The 27562-nt window shown below is 38.9% G+C and overlaps 1 protein-coding gene across 1 annotated transcript; it reads left to right on the top strand.

Annotated features, from left to right (window-relative positions):
• Positions 1–368: 368 nt before the first annotated feature.
• Positions 369–13226, top strand: MTX3 (metaxin 3). The gene is given in 10 exon segments (XM_030322100.1): positions 369–714; positions 958–1026; positions 1389–1465; positions 2424–2516; positions 3023–3205; positions 3348–3424; positions 3932–4089; positions 5339–5410; positions 5413–5426; positions 9199–13226. Coding segments are annotated over 10 exon segments (1200 nt in total). The 3' UTR covers positions 9310–13226.
• The last annotated feature ends 14336 nt before the right edge of the window (positions 13227–27562 follow it).

Genomic DNA, 27562 nt, shown 5'->3' with positions numbered 1-27562 from the left:
GAACTATTGAGTGCCTATTGTATGTCAAATTATTTCTCCCTGTGTCATAATTTTAAACACAACAATCATGTCTGTTTTACAGATGGCTTAACTGAAGCCCAAGGTAGTAATTCTCAAAGGGCTGGGAGCACTTTAGGTACCTATAAATATTTTAAGACTCTCGGGGAGGGCGGGGGGTCAAACTCAAAGGCCAAGACTCCTACCCATCAGGCCAAGCTGAGGCTAAGAGAGCTTTTAACCCCTCCACCTCTTGACGCATTTCACAGTCTAAAGGTACCCTTCCCTCCTCTCGCCCCGCCCCGTGTTTCACCGGGCCGGAAATTGAGCGTTTAAGTACTTCCGGGGTAACAAAGGTCGGCCCCGGCAAGATGGCGGCCCCCTTGGAGCTCAGTTGCTGGGGAGGTGGCTGGGGGCTCCCATCGGTGCACAGCGAGTCCCTGGTGGTGATGGTGAGGCCGCCTCGCGGACCAGGGCGCAGGAAAGATGGGCGGGGCCAGAGCGCGAGGCTGGCTGGGCCTGGTCTCCGCTGCTCGCCGCGGTTCCTTGCGGCGCTGCAGGGCCGAGACCGGCCGGGGAGCTTCTCGCTGTACCACATTGGGTTCCCTTCCGTGGAGTCAAAAGCCTGGCTTGTGACCCCGCCGAGGCCTTGGCGGGAGAGTCAAGGCTTCTCCGCCTGCCTGCGAGCCCACTCAGCCTTGCAAAGCTTTCTGGGCGGTGGAGCTTAAGACCAAAGCAGGCTGCGCACGCGCCCCGCTCTGCATCCCCCGGACCTTTGGGGGGAAAAAGTCCCCGAAAGCTGGGTAGCTGGCGCGCGCTTCCTCGGCTAGACCTCCGGAGAGGGATTCAGCCCCGGTGTCAGGAGTTTCTGCCTTAGGGCGACCGGGCTGTGAATTAAAGGTGCTTGCAGATTTGCACTACGTACTCAGTCTAAATGTTTTCTTACCAACTTGTTTTCAGGCTTACGCCAATTTTCTGGTGCACCCTTGAAAGTCAATGTCATAGATAACACCTGGAGAGGTTCAAGAGGTACAGTGTAAACACAATTTTCTCCTAAGAGACTTCCCCCCGCCCCCCAACCTCCATAAATGAATTTAAAGCTATGAAGCATATAGCCATGGAGTACCTTGGGTTTTAGTTTCTTTTTACCATAACTTTGGCTGTGTGTTGCTTACGGTTTGGGCATTCTGAGTAATATTGTAAAGTACAAGTCAGATCAATGGAATACGGCACTGTTCTCTACAACCTGCTTTGTGAAATTGCAAAAAACTAAGATGAGCTTACTCATTTTGCCCCCTCCGAATGTGCAATTGGTATGGTTTTTAGGGGACTGCAATCTCTTCAGAGCAAATAGAAATGTTTCCTTGTATGTAAACTGTTTTTGATTGTAGGAGATGTACCAATTTTGACAACTGAAGACAACATTGTTTCTCAGCCTGCGAAAATACTAAACTTTTTGAGAAAACAGGTGGGTGGTTCCTTTTGAAGAAGTAGATTGTTCCCTACATGTTACTTAAAAAAAATACATTGTAAGGTTTGGGGAATTTTTTTAAATTCTTTTTACCAACTCAGTAGACAATTGGAGTTTGACATAAGAAGAGACTTGAGTATTACCGCTCTGAATCATGAGTTTTACTGTGATTTGAAAGTCATGTAGTGAGGAACACTCAATTTATATTTTCATGTACTTTTTTGGATTTTCTTGAAGTTTAGAAATAGGCAGGTTCTTCAATGAAGCCATCTTTATGATTACACTTATTGATATGATTATCACTTGAGTGAAAGCTGCCACTCACTTTCTGCTGCATATGGCATCTGAGTTCCCATCAACGAGCACCTATTTTATTTTTAAAAAGCGCTTCACCGGAGAGTTGCAGTTAAATGTCCCATGAAGTAAGGTATCTAAAATGTGTGAGCATCTAAAGATTTATATAATGCATACAAAATGTTTAAACATGTAAAGACTTTTATAAATACAAAAGTTGTAATTGGTTTTGCCAATACTTTTCTTGAAAAAATAAATCCTAGGTCAACAAAATTTAGAATTGTTCTAACTTGGAAGGTTTTCTTTCTTTTTTCATGGGGAAAAATGCAACCAATTAGAACGTCTTCCTTATTGTTAAAGGTAATAACTTCTATTTATTGTTGGTACAACATGCCATGCGCTAAACTAGGTCGTAAACAATCACAGAATATCAATTAATAAAAAATTGTAGCTGATATTTATTGACCTTACTGTGTGCGGGATGTGCTAAGAACTGTATTTGCATTAAACGGCATTTGTCATTGAATTTGTATTTATCATTATGCCTTTCAATATCATATTTGCCATTTTTGAGGAAGAATAGGAATCTTAATTAATTTAACTTCACTGTTTTGGGATACCCTTGACTTCTGAAGTTTTTTGGTTTTATATTTTTTAATAGAAATATAATGCTGATTATGAACTCTCAGCAAAACAGGGGGCAGATACACTGGCTTACATTGCTCTCCTTGAAGAGAAGCTTCTTCCTGCAGTGGTGAGCATTGGTGAATATACATCATTGTAGTTGACCTACTAAAGTATGCTTTAATCTATTTAGAAGGAACATAGTGAAAAAGGCTTAAAGGAGGAAATTCATTTATGAATTAATTTTGATTCTTTCATGTTACTGTGAAACTGGGTTCTGTTAGCATTCAGCTAAGACATGAAACAACATGAAAGATACTGTCATTTTGGAAATAAAATTATTTGTGGAAGACAGAGTTTGTTCCTCCATGTATAGAATTTAGCTAACTATCATTCACTCCTTCAACAAATATTATTGAGCACATATGTGCCAGGCCTTGTTCTGGGTGCCTGGGATATAGCAATCAACAAATCCACATGTTTAAAATCTTGCTTCATCCTTGAGTCATTCTAATTGGGAAAGTTTTATGAAGCCACTTTATATAAGGATATTTACTCAAAACTTTCACACTGTTTAAATGACCTTTCTTTTCATAAAAGAACATGCTTGCGTTTTTCGTTTGTTTTGTTTTGTAGCTTCACACATTCTGGGTTGAGAGTGACAATTACTTTGCTGTGACAAAGCCATGGTTTGCTTCACGAATTCCTTTTCCCTTGAGTTTGATCCTGCCTGGAAGGATGTCTAAGGGAGCACTGAATAGAATTCTCCTGACTAAAGGAGAGCCTCCCCTTTACCACCTCCGAGAAGTGGAAGCTCAGGTATGGTTGGGATTACTTTCAGAGCAAGGTCCCTCCAGGGGAGGGACAAGAGAGACAGCAGAGATGAACATCCTGGATGCCTGCTTAGAAGGACTTCTAGAGCATCTGTTCTACCTTTGAGTTGTAATTTCATCCTTACTAGATATACAGAGATGCCAAGGAGTGCCTAAATCTTCTGTCAAACAGATTGGGAACATCTCAGTTTTTCTTTGGAGATACGTGAGTGCATTCCCTTAAAAATCATTTTCGTGTTTTGTATGCATATAGTCCATGAGTAGTTATTTAAAGCAAGTCCTCTTGCCACCCCTCCCACCCATGAGGTTTTGCTTTAAAAAAAAAAAAAAAAAAAAGATTTAATGAATTACTATAGTAATTTCTCTGTCCATGGTAATCAAAAATTGACTAGACATGCTATATATATGAATTTAAAATATCTAAGACTATCCCCACTCTGTCTCATATCTTCATATAACACTTGTAAGTAAAGATGAATTTTTAATTTATAAGTTAATTTTCTTCTAAATAAAATAAATGGTTAGAGTATTAAAATTTTTTTTAAAAAACCCTCATTACATCATTTTATAAGCTTACATGTGCAGTAAACCTTCTAAAAGACTATATTGTACACTTCAGAATTGGTAATGTATTAGAGAAAAAATATTTTTAACATGATCCCAAGTTAATATTTTCCTATGTGTTTTTTAAAAATCCTGAATTTATTTTTAGGCCATCTACCTTGGATGCCTACGTGTTTGGTTTTCTTGCACCTCTTTATAAAATACGCTTTCCTAAAGTTCAATTACAAGAACATTTGAAACAGCTCTCCAACCTGTGCCGCTTTTGTGATGACATCCTAAATAGTTATTTTAAGCTTAGTCTTGGAGGTAAGCTGGCTTCTCTTCAGCTAATCTGCGTTTGCATAGAGTATCTGCATATTCTCCTAAGGATGGATAAGCAAAATTCATGACTTATTAAAGAAGTTTGTGTATCGTCTTTAAATGCTGACTTACAGCATTTGAAAAAATTTTATTTTTCCAACTTTATTCCCATGTGTTAGTTCTATTTTAAATAGAGAAATAGATATTTTCCTTTTGCCTATTCTTCTAGATTTTATACATTTCTTGCCTCTTGTTCTTCTTTAAATATTGCCCCTTTGAAGTGGATCATTTTCTTCTAAAAGTTAACTACAGGTATTTATTGAGTCCCTGCTGAAAGATAGCATCTATCCTAATGCAAATGGGCAATTATTTTAAATGTTGCTTCTAGCATTTTCCTGCGTGAACAGAAATCAGCAGCAGATTGATTTGGGTGAGGTACACTCCCATGATACCACTACTTGAAAACTGATTGCATCAGACTGGAGGTATTGTAAATAGAGGGCACCTGTCACTTAGGATATGATTCCTTGGGTGTGTGGGCCATGTGTGTAAGTGATTGGGATACTAAATTTGTATTGGGAGAGTTGGCAGAAATTGTCCTTTTAAGAAACAGCAGTTACAAGGATAGCTGGCTTAGGGACAGTTTATTTTTCATGGTGGTTTATATGTTTTTTAGAGAGAGAGGGGTGAGTCATGAAACTAAATCACTTTCAACCTTGTTACTTTGGAGCAGTGATTAGCAAACCTGGCCGGAGGACATATACAGTCTTGAGTCCTAAGCCAGAGATACCGCATTAGAATCCCTTCAGGGTAGAGCCCAGAAATCTGTATTTTTTAAGTTCTTCCAAATACTTTGGATGCCTGTTTGATAGCTGTTTGGGAGTCCCTGCCTTAGACAGCTATCCAAATAGCTGTGACTAAAGGCCTATTTGATACGGGTGGGGAAAAGGTACAGCTCAAATTGGAGAAGGAAATGAGGACCATTGTGCTCTTTACTAATCACTTGGCTGGTTGCATAACACTTGGCTGTCTACTTCATGGACAAATTTAGTCCTTTTGTTTACGTTTGGTTTTGGAGCATTACTATCCCTCTTTGCCTTTGAACCCATAATGGTTTTCCTCTTTGCTTGATTTTATTTATTTTTGGAGGGCAGTGTACTTGGGAGGGTGGATACACTCAAAATTCTTTCAGTCTGAACAGCTTTAAAGACTTTCAAAATTTTCTGTCTTTCTGATTTCTGTCCTGGCTTCTTAGGCACCTCTCCTGCTGGTCAAGAAACAGTAGACGCAAATCTGCAGAAACTCACACAACTTGTAAATAAGGAATCCACTTGATTGAAAAGGTCAAGTTTACTTCAATCATTATTTTATAGTAGTTTAGTATTTTTCTTTCTGAAATTAATATTGTAACTTTAATTGTATATAGTTAATATGCATTATTTTACCCTCTTATTTTTTAAAGAGTTTATTTTTTCATAAAGCTGCTCAAATATACATTTACTACAGTTGTGTATAATATAGTGTTTTGAAGCCAGTAGTGGTTCGATTACTTTGATAGTGGTATTGGGCTTATTTTTACCACATAATTAGTATTTTTCAAGTTGGGAGACCAAAAGCCTAGCTTAGGAAAAAAAAAAAAAAAAAAAAAAAAAGACAAAACAAACACACTTCTTGCTTGTCTGTTTCTGTCTCCCAAGGTTAACATTTCTTGAGATTGTAAGCACCAGTGCTGGTCCTTTCTTGTTAATCACACTATGATGTCTTTTCTTTCTTCTACATAAACTGTTTTGCTTTGCTTCTTCTATCCTTCTCTTTTCTAATTGTTGCCCACAGTTTTTCATCACTGTGGGTATTTTGCCACTTTGGTCGCATTCATTTGCTGAGAGAGAGATACTGAGGAAGCGGGTAGGAGAGAGAGAGAGAGAGCACGCACGCCAGTAGTGGGAATTTCAAGGGTGATTCTAATTGGAAAAATACAAGAGAGTTGATTCATTTTTTCCCAAATGTCTGATCAACTTCCTTTTTTCTTATGCCAGTGAATGATACTTCATTCTTTCACTAACTAATGAGGCAATGTGGCCTAATAACACTGGCTAGCAGTTTTTGAGGTCTGAATAACAGGCATTGTGTCCTATGAGCTTTCGAGTTACCTCATTGAATCCTCACAGCCGCTGTGTGTGCAGCTACTCCGTCAGTCCTATCTTACAGATAAGGATAGTGAAGCCTGGAGAGCAGTGTATGTTACCTGCCCGAGATCATTCAGGTGGTGAGAGGCAAAGGGGATTCGAACCCTACAAATTGGATTCCATCATGGGCTTTGCAGTTAGTAAGCTGCAAATGAATGAAATTATGTATCCAGTGCTAGTAGTACTAGTAGCAAGAAACCTCTGTCACTCTCTGGAATGACCTTTCTGTTTCTTTGTAGAGTATCTCATGTGTTGTTAGAACTTGAGAAGTGAGTAGGACTGAGCAGTAAAACTGTAAAAGACCAGTATTAAAGTTTAGGTGGGCTCGTTGAATGCCAAGTTTGTCTTCTTAGCCCAGCCTAGTAAATCCCATGAGAGGAAAGATATTGAGTGTTAGGTGTGGATAATGGAAAGATTACTCAGATTGTTTTCGACACTTAGCTGCTGGATGAAGGCTATCCAATACAGTTTTCATTTTCTATATTTGGCAAATTCATGACAGACATGTAAAGGGAACCACGAAATACCTGCATATGCAGGAGGTGAACCCTAGAGGCCCTGTCACCGCTTTGTACACTTTGATCTTGGGTCATTATCAGCATGTGAACGTTTCCTAACTCTAAATCAGGCACTCTCCTTCCCACCCCTGTTTCATATCTGCTCTTCAGTGTGGTTTACTGTTGGCTGCAGGACATAAGAGCAGCAAATCCTATTGGCTACTACTGTTCGCCATTTGCGCAGAAAATCTAGAGCTTAAGAAAAAAAGAAAAAAAGTAATGTTTGGGGGACTTAGTTCTTACAAAAAAAAAAAAAAAAAGACACCCAATTGATTCAAGCAGTCCACTGGGAATATTTTTTTCCATTGGAAAGTTAAAAGTTAATCTTTTATACTCTTTCCTTTCCTGTAAGCTGCTTGTATCTCTGCTGAGGACATTTCCTCTGTGCTTATAAGAGCATCTGGAGGAGATAAGGGAGAGTTTTGCTCTGCACATAATCAAAACTCTGGAAAAGCCTGTTTATCAAGTGGGTAGTCAGATGCTGTTTGCTGTTGGTGTGGGATCTTTGGCGGCAACTGCTTTCAAATCTTTTCTGAAGTTGAGCTGATAGAGAGCTCAGCACCAGGCTGTGAACCCTGCACTCTGTTTGTGGGGTGTTCTGGTTGAAAGGTAGCTTTGTAAGGTATGACTCCATTCTTTCCATATATGTGTGTGTGTGTGTGTGGGTGTGTGTGTGTGGGTGTGTGCGTGTGTGTGTGTATATATACACACATACACACACAGGGATATATATATGTGTGTGTATATATATATACATGGATATATATATACACACATAAATGTATATATGTATGCATATACATATATAAAATATATATGTATTTCTTATTTATATATAAGTAACGTATAATTATTTTTGCTTCTCTTCCCTTATGTTCATCTGCTTTGTCTCTTAAATTCTACATATGAATGAAATCATATTTGTCTTTCTCTGACTTATTTCACTTAGCATAATGCACTGTAGTTCCATCCACATTGTGGCAAATGGCAAGATTTCATTCTTTTTGATTGCTAAGTAGTATTCCATTATATATATACCACATCTTTATCCATTCATCAGTCGATGGATATATGGGACCTTTCCATAATTTGGCTTGTCGATAGTGCTGCTATAAACATGGGGGTGCATGTTTCCCTTCGAAACGGCACACCTGTATCCTTTGGATAAATACCTAGTAGGGCAATTGCTGGGTCATGGGGTAGTTCTATTTTTAATTTTTTGAGAAACCTCCATACTGTTTCTGGAGTGGCTGCACCAGTTTGCATTCCCACCAGCCTGACTCAGTTCTAAATGATTCCTCTCCTAGTGTTTCCAGGGATGCTAATGTCCTCCTGAGGGCAAGTCTGAAACTCTTGGACATTTTCTCAATATGCTCCATAGTAATTTCTTTTTCTAGAGCAGGCTTAGAACTGATCTGGTGTTTTGGAATACCTGGAATTCTGGATTAGGTCTAAATAGTTTTCTCCTTCTATCTGTCTCTTTTCCTAGCTTCCTATGGTCTAAATACTTGCAGCCTAAAAGAAATTGTCTTTTTGAAGGGAGTACAGGTCATTTTCACTGAGGCTGTGGGGTGCAGTTGAAAGAATAATAGTATTGGAATAAGAAGACCTGGGTTTTGGGGCACCTGGGTGGCTCAGTCGGTTAAGCGTCCGACTTCGGCTCAGGTCGTGATCTCGCAGTCCGTGAGTTCGAGCCCTGCGTTGGGCTCTGTGCTGACAGCTCAGCGCTTGGAGTCTGCTTCCGATTCTGTGTCTCCCTCTCTCTGACCCTCCCCCATTCATGCTCTGTCTCTCTCTGTCTCAAAAATAAATAAAGGTTAAAGAAAAAATTTTAAAAAAGACCTGGGTTTTAATTTCAACTTTTGATACTAGCTTTGCAACCTAATGCAAATTTCTTAACCTTTCTGAGCTTCATTTTGCTGCTACGTAAATAGGGAATGATCGTCTTCCATGGTTTCTTCACAGTTGTGTTGGGAAGATCAAATGAGGTATTGTACATCAACATAATTAGTAAACTTTGGAGCTTAGTGTATCAGAAGTAATGCTTTTCCACTTACTATACTAGGAGACCTCTTAAATCCAGTTGTGATGTGGTTGAGTTCAGTAGAATATTCATTTTGTGGAATTGCTATAATTTTGCAAAGGCATCAAGGATGAGCAATATTGCTTGTACACATAAACTGAGTTAGCTGGTATTTGAGGTATGACATTTAGAGTTCCTGCGAGATTATCTGTAAGAAAAAGGTTTCTCGAGCAGTCCTGGAACCATATGGTTCTGTACTCTTCTAGGCTATAGTTTGGATGAGGAGGTCACAGTCCATGAAAGTGGTGCCACAGCCATCAGTCACATGTACTTTTTGTACTTCCCACAGATGGATGACAATCTTCGCCAAAGCCCTCAACTTCCTCCTCGGAAACTGCCAACACTCAAATTGACTCCAGCAGAAGATGAAAATAATTCCTTACAACGACTATCACCCTGACAGTCATCATGCTTTGTGTCCACAGTCATGATTATTGCAGTAATCTCTTACACTAAGTGTGAAGGCAAAAAGAAAATGCCATTAGTAGGTATAAGGGAGACTCTAAAAAGAAACTTTCTATGACATCTCTTTTTTCTTAATTAGGAAGCTTGTATTTTGACCTGGCAGTGCACTTTAGATAACATCAAAGTGAATGCTAAATGAACTTGGGGAACAAAGAAAACATATTGTACTGTATATTAAAAAAAAACCAAAAACCTGCCTTAATCTTGGCAGATTTTTGCCTTTATTTCATATGTTGCTGACCAAAAGCTAGAATTCTGTTCTGAATGTGCACTCTTATTTATTCAAGTTATTTTATTAATTTTGTTTTCTTAGAACAGTTTGAATATCTAATATGTGGCTCTTTGAGGCTTTTTTCTTCTGTTTAGAAATTTGATGACTTTAAACATTAGGAAAAATGTAATATTCTAATATTCTATTCACTTCAACAGAAAAGTCTATTTAAAAAACAAAGAGGAATGTGCTTTTTAATTATGCTCTCAGAAGTGTAATCTTTTGGGAGGATTAGTACCATATATATGTATATATATAAATATCAAAGGTGGTTACATATAATATTCATCTGACTATATGCACTTGTGGTATTTGCTGATGTGTTCAATTTAAGGTTGGCAAGGACGCTTTTAGTTTATTGGGCAAATGTGGCAGCTTTAGACCTGTGTATTTGTAGTACATTTTTAACTTTAGTAATCTCTTTCTTGGATTGATTTCAGGAGAACTGAGTATGTTGGTCATCGTTATTACGCCAGGCTGTAAAGTCTTACTGGAATTTGCCCAGTTGTTAGACCTTCCTCAGCCAGAGTAATAGAAGTACCTACTGTGTGCCTGGTCCAAGTTCACCAGGCTTGGTTCAGACCAGTGTTCTTTCAGAAGAAGCCTATCATGTAGTCAAAAGCGTTATGGCAACTTACTATTTTCCATATAGTTAAACTACAACAGTTGAATGATCCAGTGGAATATGCGGAGATAACAATAGTTTTTAAAGAACATTTTCTACTTATTGGTTACTGAACTGTTGAAGGATTTGTTGTGCAGGTGGTTTTGCTTAGAATAGAATCTTGCATACTTTAGTGGCTGAGGTGCTCCTGTTGTCCTAAAACCACTTCTGGGTTTTTTTTAATTATGGGCTCATGTTTTTGATTAGTGTCTTAAAAGATTACTATGGTGCTCAGCAAATCTTATCACATCCTGCAGAAACTCCCGTGTTAAGAAAACAGTTTTGTAGTCAAGAGACTCCCCTAATTTGAGCTGAATGGAGCTCAGCTGTATTTGACCCGCATCCTCCCAGTTTGTTCATGTATTAGGTATTATACAGGAGTCTTTAAGTCACTGTAAATATTTTTTCTTGAAAGTTTTAATTAAATGAGAAACAAGGTAATCTTCAAAATCTTGTTCATCTGTTTGGATGCATTTAGGGAAAGTAATGAGTTTCACATTACTTATACAACAGGTTTGTGTGTTTTGTATTAATTTTCCATTAGACTCCAGCATCCAAAACCTGTATGAATATTCTATGTTGAAAATCATTACCATAGGACTTTATTGTCCCCTGGGGTCCATGTATATTGGAGAAGGGTGGTTAACACATTAATCAGACATCTGGTTATGCTGTAGTTAGAGTTGATCATTTTCAATCATGATTTATATTAAACCTTCTAAGAAGCATTTGAAGTGGCTTAAAATTGTCAAATACATAAAACAGGACAATTAAAATTAGTTTTTGGAAAACTAAAAAATGGGGGAGAGAGAGCTATACCAACCCTAACAGATTCTAAAATCAAGTGGTAAATTTAACTCCCAAATTTCTCCATGGTCACAGTCCAAAGTAATACTGGGTTATGTAACAGTTTTCTGTCAGTAAAACTACTAATGCCCATGGTAAGAAGTGTGTTCAAATTTTTATAAGAATGTGAGATCATGTTCTTTTGACACAGAATTCAGCCAGTAATCATACTGTAATATTTCATGTGTTGAAAGTTTAATGAAAAGACATCATTTTAGAATGACAAGGATTTGTCATATTTTAGTAGAAAAGACAACTGTAAATATGATTTATTTCTTTTTGGTCATTCCTGCTTTGACTTGCCTTTAGCCTTGCAGTAGGTAGGGTCTGATGTTTCCAGACTACCTTTCCTAAGATGCAAAATGTGATTTACATAAGTGAGAATTTATATATGGGGCTACTTAGTTGAGCATTTTGGGGACTGGCCAACAAGATGCTTGGAAGCTATAACTGAGTATAACCTGCTCCAGGGAGCAGCCACACATATAGGAAGCTCTTAGAAAGGAACAGCTTTCCAGATTGGGAAGAGAATTTGCGATCAGCCTGGCAGGATGTGCTTTGGATAAAGTTTGAGTTTGCTGAGATGGATGGCCCACAGTCTTAAACAAAATACTGTGAGCTCTTTTGGATGTGATGGTGGAATATGATAAAAGGGACTATGTGTTTATGTTTGGTGCTAGTATAGGATTAGAAAATTCATCAGATAATTCCCATAAGATAACGATCCCTCATCAACACATTGTCATCAGTCATCCATAAGACCCACCACTTCTTATAACAGTAAATACCCTGTAGAGAGCATTGAGGATGGTCATTCCTTCACAATGGTTTTTTCCCTTACAAAGGTTGGCATTGACAAATTCCAGCTTAGGTATGTTTGCATTATTTTGGGGATACTAGAGAGTTCAAGATTCTTACAATAAATCCAAGCATGTTGATTTCTATTTGTAACTTCTATTCATTTAATGTTGCCAGATATATTAACATGAAGGAATAAGGGAGCTTATTTCAATAACAGCTAAGTTAAAGTTTTCAGAAGCTGCAAAAGTGGGAAACCATTGGACATCAAAAGAGGCAGAGATTGGTAACAGTGACAGAATCTCAGAAAAACAATTTTTAAGGTACCTTCATGTGATAAAAGTGGTATTTGAAGTCAGCAGTATGTTTTCATAGAGCCTCTTCCAAGAATATGTGTTCATCAGGCCTATTAGGTTTTTTGACAGTTGTTCATGTTGTCAAAAGTGTTAACCCTTTAAAAGCCAAAATATAAATAAAGGTAAGAAGCTGAGTGATGAATACACAGAGTCTGTAGTATTTTTGCAACTTCTTGTGAGTCTATAATTTCAAAATAAAAGAGTTTTAAAAGTAAGTAAATGTATCATTATCTAAACTACAATTTAAATTTAATGATCCAAACACAGTATTTACTATTCAGTTTCTGACAAATACATAATGTAAATTAAATATAATTTACTTCCTTCTTAATTTTAAAGAAAAAAACAACTCAGCTTTGTAATGAATGGTTATCTAAAGATCTGTTTTGCCTCACCAGAAAAGAAAAAACAATAACCTAAAACTAAGAATTCCTTTTCCCTATAAAATATGCTCTGGTTTTTATATTTGTAATAGTGTCATTTTCTTCCTATGGTACCTGGGTTTACTTCCAAGGATAAATACGTTCAAAACAGTCCTTCTGTGTCTTCATGTGGTAGTCCTTTGCTTTGCTGTGTTATCTCTAATTACACGGTGTGACGAGACGACATGAGGACCAGGCTTTAATGAAGCAAGTGCAGTCTGTGTTTTTTGTCCTAAGCTCATAGGGATTTAGTAATTGACTTTGTCTTGGTTTGGTTATTTATATAATTGGAATCCTGAGCAGAGCCACTGAGTATAATCTGGGTTGTGATTGTCGTCTTTTGTGTATATTGTTGGCATTGAGAATTAGCTTTTGCCTTTTTTTCTTGTTCAGCCCTGTGGAATATACATGTGCTTTTCGGTGTTTTCACTTTTCTTAAATAGATTGTGAAGAAATTCGTTGTTCATTACATGAACTAAAGGTTTGTAATCCTTTTATCCTCAAAAGTTTAATTGAAGTGTCATTGGAGGTTCAGAATGCTGCTTTACTCTGAAAGTAAAGATGAAGTTTTGGTTTTTTTTAATGGTTTGCAAAATATTTTGGTCCAAAACTCAGGATGTACTGTTTGCTCAGGGCGCAGCTTCCCAGCCCTAGACTTAAAACCACTGTGATTGAGGTGAGGAGGTATTCTTAGAAAGGGACACTTTGAGCTGGACTTGTATAGGAAGGGGACTTGTTATGATAGAAGAGCATTCTTAGCAAAACAAAGTAGTTTCTTTAAAAAATTCACAGAAAAATAAGTGTTTTTGCATCGTGATTATTGTTCATTTGAAATGATACTGTAAGATCTTTCAAAAACATCTTTTAGTTTCTTGGAGAAGTAGGTGGGTTTTGGCAGATTCTATCATTATTACGTCAGTAGAGGGTTCTGTTGTCAAAAAAGTTTGGGAAATGCTTGGTTAGACAACATTAAGTTCCTAGAGCCTTTCTGAACCTTTGAAATGCTATTGTGTAGTTTCAATCTCCAGCAAAGGTCTGCATTTTATACACTATTTTCCTGATTTATTGTATGTGGTTTTTGGTGTGTGTGTGTGTGTGTGTGTGTGTGTGTGTGTGTGTGTTTAAAGTAGGTCTTGTGGGATTTGTATGATGAAAAGCATACTTGGGGAAATGCTGCCCTGGAGTGTTTTTGCTTGTTTGCGCTCATTGCAAAGGTTTCCTGTTGTTAGGTGCTGCTCTAGTGAGTGGTGATAAAATGGAAAGACAGGTCAGGACTCCCTTGGACCCTGAAGTTGAGAGAGGGGTGGCCATGTGTTTAAACAGTTTGGTTATTTAGGCACCTGTGAGGCCCTTGGTCAGTCAGTCATCCCTTTTCCCTAGAATCCCATTTGGCTTGGAACATCTGCACAAGGGTGTGACCTGGTGGTTCCAGGTGTCTGTGAGACAGAGGGAACCAGCTTGGAATTCCAGAACAATTTTCCAAACCATGTTTGGCTGTGCTTTAAAAGTGACAAAAAGGTGATGGGATTTGTAGTGGTAAAGCCACATACAAGCTGCTGATTTTATAAATACATACGCACACACATACACACATGCACATATACACAGTGTTGTAGAAAGTTTACAGTTGTGTCAGTGACCAAGCAAAAGAATTTAATATTTTCAAGTTCTAGTCTAGTACTGAAGACATGTTCTAAACAAGGATTGCATATTTGTGTGCATTTTCTAGGATGAGGGTTTTCAGTTTTCATAAAATTCTCAGCAGTTTCCTTTAAAACAAATTTTTTTTTAATGTTTTTATTTTTGAGAGAGAGAGCGCAAGCAGGGAAGGAGGAGAGAGAGAGGGAGACAAAGAATCCGAAGCAGGCTTCAGGCTCTGAGCTGTCAGAACAGACCCCAACGTGGGGCTCAAACTCACAAACCGTGAGATTGTGACCTGAGCCGAAGTCAGACACTTAACCGACTTAGCCACCTAGGCGTTCCCTCAGCAGTTTCTATAGCCTAAAAAATTTAAACATCACTAGACTTCTAAATGTCAGAGGACTAAGTATGTTTGATCTCCTTTCAAAGTATAAAACCAGATCTTGAATAGGGCATAAGGATGCTCTTTGTTTCTTCTCCGCAGTTGTACAGTTGCATATTTGGAACTCCACACTGTGATTATGTATTCGATAGAAAGCTGGACTTTGGTTTTGAGTTGCGTAACGGTGAACATCTAGCCATGTGAAAAGCAGTTCGATCTCTGTTCTGATTCTTCAGTTTTCCTCATGCACATTCAGAGAAATGCCTTTTAATCATTTAGTTTACGTGCCTCAGGTTGTTGGAAATCAAGAAAAATGGCTTGCCAGGGTTTGCGTCAGTCGTCAGTGAGTCACGCACTGTCGAGAAGGGTGTGCCGGCCCCTCTCTGTTTAGACTGTTGGCTACTTTTCTTGCACTGCTCGTGTCTCTTTTCTTGGAGAAGGAAGGCTGTACTCAAGCTTTTATGTTAATTGCATAAAGATGAGCTTTATTCCTCTTCTGATTCAATGTTTTAGTTTGTACAATAGGAGATAACATGTTTCCATTTTTCTAATCATTTTGAAATGGAAATTTGAGGTGTTTGCAATGTAACTGTAGCTTTCTAGAAGATTGACAGCAAAGAAGATAAATAAGAAATCTATGTGTATACATATTGGTTTTGTCTCACCAAGCCTCTCTTTGGTAAATATTTTAAATATCTGTCATACTGTACAAATTACTATAGTTTTATTGTAAAGTAAACATCTTAAAATAAGCAATGTTGGTCATAATTTAAATATTCTAGTCATGCCTAGTGTGAATATATTTTACTCAGAGACTGTATATAAATACCCAGAAGTGGTAATGATGATCAATGTTGTAAAGAATTTATTCTGATAAGTGAGAAACTGGATATAATGTCAAAATAGCTATTTTCACAATAAAATCTCAAATTGCCTGAATGTCTATTAATTTCTGATTTAATGTTAACAATTCCTTGAGGTAGTTATTTCCATTGGGAAGAATTTTTGAGTGTTTAAAAATGGTTATTCAGTGCTGGAACTGAGCTAGGTAGGATTTTGAATGTTCATTCTATGATACATTGAGGTCACTTGTGCTCTTTTTACCCTGAGCTCAGGCAGCTTGGAGGCCTGCTCCCTCAGCCACTGGTATGCAAATGACTGAGAGGGCTCAAACAGTTTTGCAGGGCTACAGCTCATCCCTGTGGCCCTATAAGTTTCTTCAAAATTTTCCCTTTTGCCCACCTAGACAGCCCAGTGATGTTGCATGTAATTGAATGGATGACATACACAGAGAAAAATGCATTTTAGTGGGGGATTGGGGTCAGTGTGTGGTGGGGGAAGATATTCATTTTTTTTGGCTGCCACCCCCCTTAAGAAAATTTTTTTTAATGTTTATTATTTATTATTGAGAGAAAGAGCATGAGCATGGGAGGGGCAGAGAGAGGAGGAGACACAGAATCCGAAGCAGACTCCAGGCTCTGAGCTGTCAGCCAGAGCCTGATGTGGGGCTCGAACTCACACACCGCGAGATCATGACCTGAGCTGAAGTCGGACGCTGAACCGACAGCCACCTAGGCACCCCCTCCCATCTTTTATAAATGGGATACGATATATGGGTATATAGAATCCTGTTACAGCTTTGGTCAAGTAAGGGCAGTTTCCCTGAAGGGGTGAATGCCTTTGTTAGTAGAATTAATTTTTTTTTAATTTTTTTTTTTAGAAAAGGACCTGAGCAGGGGAGAGGGGCAGAGAGAGAGGTATTAAGAGAGAGCGAATCCCAAGCAAGCTCCATGCTCAGCACAGAGCCCAACACAGGCTCAATCCCAAGACCCTGGGATCATGACCTGAGCCAAAATCAAGAGTCAGACACTCAACCGATTAAGCCACTGAGGCACTCCTAGAATTAATTTGAGTAGAACTTACATACAGTAAAATGCATCAATGCTCCAAGTAAAGCTGTCAGATATATCAGATATATAAGTATTTCTCTCACATGAGAATCTGGCTACATTATTATTGGTACTTCTATCCCCAAAGAACACAAATCCTAACTGCTTATGAAGTGTAGGTTCTAGGTGAAAGGTTCCTGGGTAAATTGAAGTGATTACTAATGATCACCTGCTTTCTGTAAGAGAGCAGGAAAGAAGAGGTGCTACTGTGGAATAATGGAAATCTTTTGAGGAAAGAGAACAATTTGGAGTTATAAAGCTGAGAACCACACAACAAAGGTCTTCAAAAATTTTATTTCTTAATTGCTCATCTCAGAGCCTTGACTTGGGTCTGGGATTGTTTTGGGTGCTCAAAACCTTGTGGATGACTGTTTAGTACCATGTCCTTCAGTGGATGTAGCTACGACATAAACCAAGCTGTTTTTCCTTTGCCACTAATAGCAGCTGTCAGGAGGAAAACTTTTAAGCTTCGCCAAAATGGGAGCTTGTCCTAAGTGAATCTCCACAGGAGAAACATTGAGATAACGGGGTTCCAGTATGATCACTCAGGGTGGCAAAATATGTTTGAGACGAGCCTGTATGACACTGAGAAGGAAATGGTTGTGGAGGAATGTGAGGGTTTGTCTTACTCAAAAGCATCTTGTAATTCAGTTCCTTGTTGTAGAGCAAAGATAAACTAGTCCCTTCTTGAACTGACAAGAGCTTCAAGAGAAAGAATGAGAAACCATGGCCCATTTCTTCAGGTATATGACTCAGCCTCCTGGAATGCGTTGGACATCTGTGATGAAGACATGAAGACAGCTGTGCATCATCAAAGACATTTCTAATTTCTAACGCAGCCAACTTGAGGCTCCAAAAGTTGTTCTTTGCCAAGGGAGCAGAAGCTATTATATTTATCCTACTTTTTGAGTAAGCAAGTGAAAACAATACGAAATACAATAAAGGATTGGTTCCTCAGATCCAACTTTGGGGAAGGTGGTCCTTTTAAGAATTCAGGAAATCTTTTGGTACAGAAGAAAGTATGACACTATCCGAATATCGCAGGTAAGACCAAACAGACTTCAGTTTTATGTTAAATGCATGAAGCAAACTGACTTATCTGCAGACTCTTAGCTTGTGCCTATACTGACATATGTCCCAGTTTTCTCCAGGAGGGGGGAAAATTGCCTTTTTCACTTAGTGAATGTGATTTAGTTTGTGTTACACATAACATCCGAATCACAGGGTCACTACTGCTAAAATAGGTCAACAGGTTTAGTCAACAGGTTTAGGAAAGGTGTGAAGGGATATAGTAAATGTAGAAATTAGAAGGAAAAAACCCAAGAGAAAGGAACTCTAGATATGATGTCATTGGGGCTCTGGGGAGGAAGATGGATGGAATGGAGAAAGTGGATTTTAGAGTAAGAAAGCCCAGCTTAACACAATATACCAACTGGTAATTTTGAGCAAGCTACCTGATTCTTAGTCTACCTTGCTGTTTACTACAATACGGGGCAGTAACAGGATGTGAATGTAGGAACAGTTTTATGTGTGTGGGTTGTTTTTTTTAATTATTAAAATTTAAAAGCTACCAAAAAAACCCTCTTATGGGTAACCTCTGTTAACATATTGGTATCTGGTTTTTTTAGTCTTTTTCTGTACACACACATACACAATCCTGTGTATACAGTAATCCCACAGTACACACTATTCTCTAATACACTTTCTCATTTAATATTTACAAAATATTATAGGCCATTACATGTTCTACATGACTTTTAAAGGCTATGAACAATTTATTTTTTTTTAGTTTTAATTTTATTTTTGAGAGAGACAGACAGCGGGGGAAGGGCAGAGAGACAGAGAATCCTAAGTAAGCTCTGCACTGAAAATGCAGCCCAACGTGGGGCTCAAACTCATGAACCGTGAGATCATGACATGAGCCGAAACCAAGAGTTAGATGCTCAACCGACGGAGCCACCCAGGTGCCCCAAGGCTATGCACAATTTCACTGTATGGATGTAGTATTGTTTATTTCATTCCTTGTGATGGACATTAAGATAAATTCCTCTTTTTAACTGTTCTCGTTACATATTCTTAAACTGTTTTCTCAGGAAGATTGCACTACTTTATCTTCTCTGTAGCCCTATGTAGGAGAGCCTTTATTACTACAACCTCACCAGCTTCAAGTATTCTCTCTCACTTCACCACTTGATAGGTAAAAGATAGCACATTTATTTATTTAATATGTATTTTTTAAATGTTTATTTAGTTTTGAGAGGCAGAGACAGAGACAGAGAGAGTGGAAGTGGGGGAGGGCCAGAGAGAGGGAGACCCAGAATCCGAAGCAGGCTCCAGGCTCAGAGCTGCCAGCACAGAGCCCAATGCGGGGCTCATACTCACAAACTGTGATATGATCTGAGCCAAAGTCGGACGCTGAACCAACTGAGCCATCCAGACACCCCTTTCTTTCTTTTTTTTCTAAGTAGGCTCCACATCCAATGTGGAGCCCAACGCAGGCTCTAACTCATGACCCTGAGATCAAGACCTGAACTGAGATCAAGAGTTAGATAGTCAGATGACTGAGCCACCCAGGTGCCCCTATTTATTTAATATGTATTTCTTTGATAACTTGTAAGGTTGACTATTTTCCTATATGTCTATAGTCCATTTGTATTTCTTCTCTATGTTGTCTAGTCATCCTCTGCATAAAAGGCAAATGATTTCACTTCTCTGAAGCCCTGTTTTCTTAGCTGTAAGATGGGGTTTCCATGTGGTCTGAATGGGATAACACATTGCACATCCAGAATATGGCAGGTGCTCAACATTATTATTTCCCTTCATGTTCTTTCCTGGATTAAGAGATCCTGGAGGATGGAGATTCTTTTCTTTATTGTATCTTAGCACAGTGCTTGGAACATAGAAAGAGCTCAAAAAGTTTTTGAGGAAGGAAGAATAGATAGGATTTGAAAACATTTTGAGCATAGCAGGAAAAGGAGTGAGAAAAGCTGAAGCCAAGATCCAATGAATCAGCAGTGAGAAAACTGGTGGCTTCCTCAGAAGCTTGCTATTAAAATGGAAGAATTTAAATTTTATTCTTAAAACTCTACCAAGAAACAATTTCTTATAGACTGAAATGGCTGAAGGACACTAAATTCCTATATTCATGTAAGTAGGCTTGTAAAGTTGTTGTTTTTTTGTTTTTTGTTTTTTGTTTTTTGTAAGCAAAGGAGTATTTTCAGTATGCTAGGAAAGGTGACTAAAGGAATTCATAATTAACTTTTTATAAAGTGAATAGTAAATGAATTTAAAATATGATTAATCTTGATTTTCACATTTGATTTTCCTAGACTGGGAGTAATGTGTAATAATAATGTAATCATATTTCAAAATGTTTATGAGTTAGAATGACTCTGAGTGGTGGTGCCTCAAATGGAAGGAAGAAGATTGGTGATAGGTCTTGTTTTATTCAACATGTCCTGTGACTGTGGGGGAGAGGGAATCAGTGGTTTGTTAATGAGATTTGCAGATGGCTTTAAATCGAGAGGTATTGTAAACAGCAGGAATGACAGAGAAATGATACAAGAGGAGCTGGAAAGGTTAGGAACATGGACAGGAAATCAAGTGATTCAGGCTGGAGTAATGCAAGCCAATATGACATTTGGGGCCAAATATGAAGAAATGCAGATATGCCATGAAGGAGACAAACATGGAAAACAGTCATCTCAAAGGAGTTTGGGGGGTGGTACTAGAGACCAGGAAAGGTAGGAAGCAGGAACCACTGGTTGCTGAATGCCTACTATGTGCCCCAAACTATGATTTGGTACTCTCTGTGTTGATTTCTCCCTCCCTTCCTTCCTCCCTCCCTTCTTCCTTCCTTCTTCCCTTCCTTTCCTTTCCCTTCCCTTCCCTTCCCTTCCCTTCCCTTCCCTTCCCTTCCCTTCCCTTCCCTTTCCTCCCTATTCTATACATGACTCAGTGTTCATGTTACTCATGCTCATCATGGTAAGTGTAAGTGTATTCTTAATCCCCTTTATCTATTTCACCCATCCCCCACCCACCTCCCCTCTGGCCATCACCAGCTGTTCTCTGGATTTATGAGTCTGTTTTTTGGTTTGTCTCTCTTTTTCTTCGTTTGTTCATTTGTTTTGTTTCTTAAATTCCACATGAATGAAATCATATGGTATTTGTCTTACTCTGGCTGACTTATTTCACTTAGCATTATACCCTCTAGGTCTATCCATGTTGTAAATGGCAAGATCTCATTTTTTTTAATGGCTCAGTAATATTTTGTTATATACATATATAAATCTTATTTATCCATCCATTTATGGATGGACACTTGGGTTGCTTCCAATAGCCATAATTCAGCTACTGTAAATAATGCTGTAATAAACAGTGGAGGGGGGTATATATCTTTTCAAATTAGTGTTTTTGTTTTCTTTGGAAATGCAAATTGATGCAGCCACTCTGGAAAATGCTATGTAGGTTCCTCAAAAAATTAAAACCAGAATTACTGTATGATCCAGTAATTCCACTACTGGGTATTTACCCAAAGAAATGAAAACACTGATGTGTTGATTTCTTTTTGACCAAGGTTAAGCAATTCAGTACTGTGTAAGAAAGAGTTTTTGAGGATTAATTATGCACAAAAGCTCAGTACTTAAACAAAAGCTCAGCCTTCTTCTGTTGATCCTAATGTTTGTTAGAGTGTTATAAGTACTGGAGAGCATTGTGGAAGTCCCAGAATCTCCAGAAAAGCTCTAGAAGGAAAGGTCCTTCACATTCCTACCTGAGCATTTCTTACTCAGTGGATATTTCTGAGAATTCTTGGCACAGTTTTCCCTAGGCTATCCTAGTTGCCATCAGCATGATGGAGGCACCACAGAACCTTTCTCAAGTTAGCACAGGAGTCCAGCTTAAGCAAAAATAAGATGTGTGTCTCATAGTGGCTACCCATGAAGTAGTCTATTCCTACCAGTCATTCCCCTCTCCTTCTCTCTTCTAGTGTCCTTATGTTAAGCCCTAGTTACATACAGCTCCCATCACAGCCCTTTGCTTGGATTTCCTACTAGCCCTATCCTTCTCTTGCTGTAAAGGTCTAGCAATCATTTGTATTTACTCTAGATGTCAATAAACAAAATCAGATTTATTGTGATATTGGCCTAATTTAGGAACCTCCAAGTTTTTTTTTTTTTTTTTTTTTTTTTTTTTTTCAACGTTTATTTATTTTTGGGACAGAGAGAGACAGAGCATGAACGGGGGAGGGGCAGAGAGAGAGGGAGACACAGAATCGGAAACAGGCTCCAGGCTCTGAGCAGTCAGCACAGAGCCCGACGCGGGGCTCGAACTCACGGACCGCGAGATCGTGACCTGGCTGAAGTCGGACGCTTAACCGACTGCGCCACCCAGGCGCCCCAACCTCCAAGTTTTTTTTTAATGGAGTCACTACTTCTCTCTCTCTCTCTCTCTCTCTCTCTCTCTCTCTTTTTCAGTTACAAGGGTCAGAGTGAGGATCCCATGGAGATGAGGAGGAAGAGAACCAAAATATGGTAGGGAGGACAAACCCTAAGCAGGCAATGTTCAGTGTATTCATTCCCCATCCTGAGGACAAGATCATAACACTGGTGCAAAGTATATGTTCAAGGTATGAGCTGGAAAGGAAAGGTGTTAAAGATATATTCATTCATTCATCAAGTATTTACTTCATGCCTCCTACGTTTCAGCCACTGTTCTTGGTACTGATGATATATCAGCAAACAAAACACTGCCCTTGTGTTACATTCTAGCTGGGGAGACAATAAATAATGAACCTAATGAATAAGGAGGTTACATAATATACTACAAAATGATAACTGCTATGGAAAAAGAAAAAGTAAAGCAGAACAAGGGGCTGGGAGTTCTGGGGTTGGGGGCACATGACAGTATTAAATATGTCAGGGTAGACTTCATTGTGAAAAGAACATCTAAATAAAGACTTGAAAGAAGCGTTGGGTTGGCCTTTCACATATCTGACAAAGAATTTTAGGCCTAGGGTACAGGTGGAGCAGCAGTCCTAAGGTAGGGCTTGTCTGGCATGTCTGAGAAACAGCAAAGAGGCCAGGGTCTCTGGAGCAGAGTGAGCAAGGCAAAAAGTAAGAGATGAGGTCAATGAGCTGAAGGATGGGAGCTTGTAGACATTTGTAAGCATTTGGCTTCTACTCTGAGCCATTTCATGGTTCTGAGTAAAGAAGTGATGTCACTCATTATTTTTCAGAAGGATTGCCTCAGCTATGATACTCAGGATGGACAAGTGTATAAGTAGGAAGACAAGTTGGGAGTATGTTATAGTAACCTAGCCAAGAAGTGGTGGTGGCTCAGATGGATTAGGATGGTAACGGCAGAAGTAGTAAGAAGAGATTGGATTCTGGATGTAATCTGTGCGTACTACCAACAAGATTTATTGGCTGATTAGATGTGGGTTGTAAGAGAAAGAGAAAAGTCAAGGGCAACTTTAAGATTTTGGCTATGAGCACTGGATGGACTGGGTTGCCATCAATGGAGTGGGGAAGGCTCTGGGTAGAACAGCTTTTGAGGGGAGTTTAGGAGTTCCATTTTTGACATGTTGAGTTTGTGATGTCTGTTAAACATCCAAGTGGAGATGCTTGGAGTACCAAGTGGAGCACCACACGAGATGTTCCGTTTTACATGGGAACCTTAATGAACCAGCATTCAGAAGTTTACGGTCCTTCAGGTATGGTTTTAGTGGTGGGTCACTATAGACAGAGTGAGGCTCTACCAGTTCCTGATTCTTCCGATCCAGACCCTCCTCAAGGAAGGGACCAACTAATTTTAAAACTCACTTGAATGAAAGCAGGGCTGGTTGTGTGGCTTGGTATAACGTTCGTATTCCACCCCTACCTATGAATATGATGATCTTGAATTGGCACCGTGTGTTTAATTCTAACCAATTTCAACAGAATACTGTTGTCTTTGTAATAAATTAACCTAGCAACAAATGCTAGCAAATAAAAACTACCATTCTGTTTCTTTCTTTTGCTTTTTGTGGGAAAAAAAAGAGCCATAAAGAGGATAAAGATGCTATTTAAAACCATATGACTGAATGAAAGCATTAAGGATTTAAGTTATAGAGAGAAGGACTAAGAACATAACTCAGGAACATTCTGAACACTATAGGATAATGGAGAGAAATAGCAAAGAAGCAGCAAAGAGGAAAATCAAAAGAAGGTGGCATCCTTGAGGCCAAATGTGTCAATGAAGAGGGAGTCATTGACTGCAGTGAATGTTGCGGATGGGTCCTGTAAGATGGGGACTGAGACCTGACCATTGAATTTAGCAAAATGGGGGTCATTGGTGATCTTGAGGAGCAGTTTGGATGGAGTGGTTGTTAGGGGTAAGTTCAAGACAGGCCAGGAGGAAAGGAACTGGGGTGAAAAGAAGCAAATGAAAAATCGGATAACTGTAAGCAGCATGACAGGGCTGGGAGAGATACCTAGAGGTAAAAATGCCTTTCCCTGGGTCCTTGAGCTCCCATCAAGGAGGCAGCCACTTATTTATGTATGTATATTTATGTATAGCTGCAAATCAAGTCAGCATGCAGCTGGCAGTGTTGAGCTAGGTCATTAAGAAATCTTCCCCATTAAAAGAGATCCAAATGGGGTCTACAGAATTTGTTAAGGGACTTCTTATTTATTTTGAAAATATTGCTATTTGAAACATGGGCTCTTTCTCACAATGATGAGCTAAATTATTTTCCTTTGTAAATAAGGTCTAGCATATTAATACTTTATCCTTAGTTAAGCCAGGTGATAAGGAGACCAAGTCAGTCATGGGGGTATTTTCTTTGGAGGATTTCAGCTTCTGTGGTTTAGGTAATAGAATTTGTTTCCTCTACCTAGGCCTGGGGCCCAGAAAACTGAGCCCAAATGAAGTAAATCTGCATCTTTATTTTCCATTTGAGCTACTTAATGACTGTGTGCATTCATCAGGGGGCAGGATGAGAACATATTTGAAAATTAAAGGGTTATCGCTGTAGAAAGCAATGAGAATGCTGTGTGAAGCACAAGTACGTATTAGGAAAAATGTAATGCTTTAAAGGCACAGACCAGTCTGAAAACAACCCAGAAGCCCGGGCGTCATTTTCTCTCTCACCCGCTCTATCTAGTCAGTCTCCTACTCCCCTCTGTTCCTCACTACGGTTATCACTCCAATCTGAGTGATTCTGCTCCCCCCTGGCCTTTTCTGTCCTGAGTCACAGCCACAGATACACCATTGGTCTCTCAGCTTCTGGGTTTGCTCCAAACCATTCTCCATATTGTTCAAGAGTGTTCTTTCTAAAATGCAAAATGATCATGCATCATTCTTGCTTAATACCTTTTAGTGGCTCCTTGTTGTTATCAAGCCTAAGCTTCTTAACATAGCTTATAAGACATTTAATCATCTGGTTCAAGTTCAACTATCCCCCACTTTCTGTCCTCACAACTGAAGATCCAGTGACCAAAACCACCAAAATCTCCAAATTTATCTCATCCCCATACTTTAAGTCTTTGCATGAGGAGGCTCCAATGAGTAAGAGAAGAAGGCACAAAATCAACTGAACAAGACTAAACTGAGAATTAAATCTTCACGCTCCCTTAAAATAAAAAAGGAAGGGAGATCCTTTGTTTCAGTATTCATTATGTTCAAATTATGCTAGATGTTTCTATTTCTGCTAGTGTAACACAGGTGTATACCAATGCTGAACATAAATCATTTGTTGGTTTCTTTTCGACTCGGCTTTGAGAAGTCTCCTGGCTCAGTCTTTGGCCCTGTTTTTACATTCTACTCATTTACACTACACACCCACTTTACATGCTTTCCCTTGTTTGTCTTTTCCATTCCCCAGTCTTTATATACTTCCTATATTTTGAAGTCTCAAAGATTGACATCTCCAGCTCAGGCACCTCTTCTGAGATCAAATTTCTATCCAGAGATGACCAAAGGGTCTGCAGCAATCTCAGAATTTTACCTAAAGCTGAACTCTGATCTTCACTCTACCAAAATCTCTTCTGCTGGTTTTCCCCACCTCAATAAATGTCACCTTCCATTACTGAAGTCAGAGACCTGGAAATTTACCTCTTTTTAGTTAGTAAGAAAACCTACTAATATACCAGGCATTGTCTGAAATGTTTATATTTGATAACCTGTTCAATCCTTTTAACAAATGTGTTAGGTAGCTACTATTATTATCATCCACTTTATAGATGAGGAAACCAAGCCACAGAAAGGTGAAGTAATTTGCCCAAGGTCACAGAGTTTACTAATGGTGGAATTGGGATTTAAACTTAGACGATCTGTCTTAAGAGTCCATGTGCTTAACCTGTACACCAACTGTTACTCTTGGCACCGTCCTCTGATTCACCCCTACATCCAACTTATCAGAAGTGCAATTAGTTATACCTCCAAAAATGTCCTGAATCCATATACCTCTTTCCATCACAGTTGCCACCACCCTAGCCTTTGGCTGAGACTGTCAAAATAATTCCTTGGAGATCCAATTCCACTCTTGTCTACTCTGCCACAGCTGGCCACCCCAACTTTCTTCCCCAAGAAGCCAGGTCTTAGATTAAATGTTTTGTCTTGTTTTTTTTTTTTTTTCCTGAGAAGCCTTCTTTGACCTCCATACTTGAATCTCATCACCCCGATAATTCCTTCTCAAATCACCCTATTCTTTTCTATTATCGTAAATTTCAGAATTGAAATTCACATTTGTGTCTGTTTTTTAAAGTAAGTACCATGAAAACAAGGATTTGTTTTATCTTCCACTGTCTACCCTGTACTTGGCACAGAGCCTGGCCCTTAGTAGGCAGTTAGTAGTATTTGTGAATGGGTGGATGGATGAGTGACTAATATTAAGAAGTGATAATATTATTATTTTATGTGTTATAACGAAAGTACAATTTCACTTCTTAATAATGGGCTAACGGGAAGAGGCCATATGAATTAGTGAAAAATACACAGTGTTTGGGTTTTTAAAAAATAAAATGCAGTTTTACTCTTTCAATGAAGGACATTGTATAATTCTAGTAAGCATGCTACCCATTGCTTCCACCCCTGCATTCTTTTCTAAGACATTCTATTCCTACCCTCATACCCCTAACTCAGCTCATTGGACCAGAAACTGACTCAAGATTCTCCCTGTTCAGAATTTAGAACCAGAACACTTTAAGTTAGAACTACGTTCATTTACCCTTCAAATATTTATTGAATGTCTAGAATGAACTGATGGTTGGCGATATAATGAACAAGACACATCTCTCCTGAAGGCATTTATAATTCAGTGGAGAGAACTGATGACTAAATCTGCTACTGCAATTCAGTGTATTAATCGCTATGATATGGGAACCACCAAGGAACACACAGGAGAGGTACGTTATGCAGTCTTGGGGGCAAGAAAAGCTTCCTAGCAGAAGTGATGTCTTGGCCCAAAAAAAGCTTAATAGATTGAGGAGACAGTAGGGGTGAGGGGAAAGGGTGTTCTACGCACAGGGAACAGGAAATGCAGGTATAGTACATTCCATCTGTGTGCATGGGTAGGGGATATTACGCTAGGTGAATTATGCTAGGTGAATCGAGGCTCCATCATGAAGGCCCTTGTCAGCCTTCAGAGTTTGAACTTCATCCTGAGGGCAGTGAGAGGCCTGAACACGGGGTTTTAACAGAGGGATGATGCATTCAGATTTGTACTCTAGAAAGGTCCCAGTGGTCTCAGTGAGGGGAACATCCTGGAAACAGAAGGACCAGTTAATAGATTGTTCCAGAAAACCAGACTGGAAATGATAAGGGCAGGGATAAGTTGGCAAATGTGGGAAGAACAGAGTGGATTACGAAAGTGATATTTA

Source organism: Lynx canadensis, chromosome A1 (genome assembly GCF_007474595.2).
Source record: "Lynx canadensis isolate LIC74 chromosome A1, mLynCan4.pri.v2, whole genome shotgun sequence".
NCBI lineage: Eukaryota > Metazoa > Chordata > Mammalia > Carnivora > Felidae > Lynx > Lynx canadensis.
The sequence above is the reverse complement of the archived record's forward strand: the minus strand, read 5'-3'. Positions and strand labels throughout refer to the sequence as shown.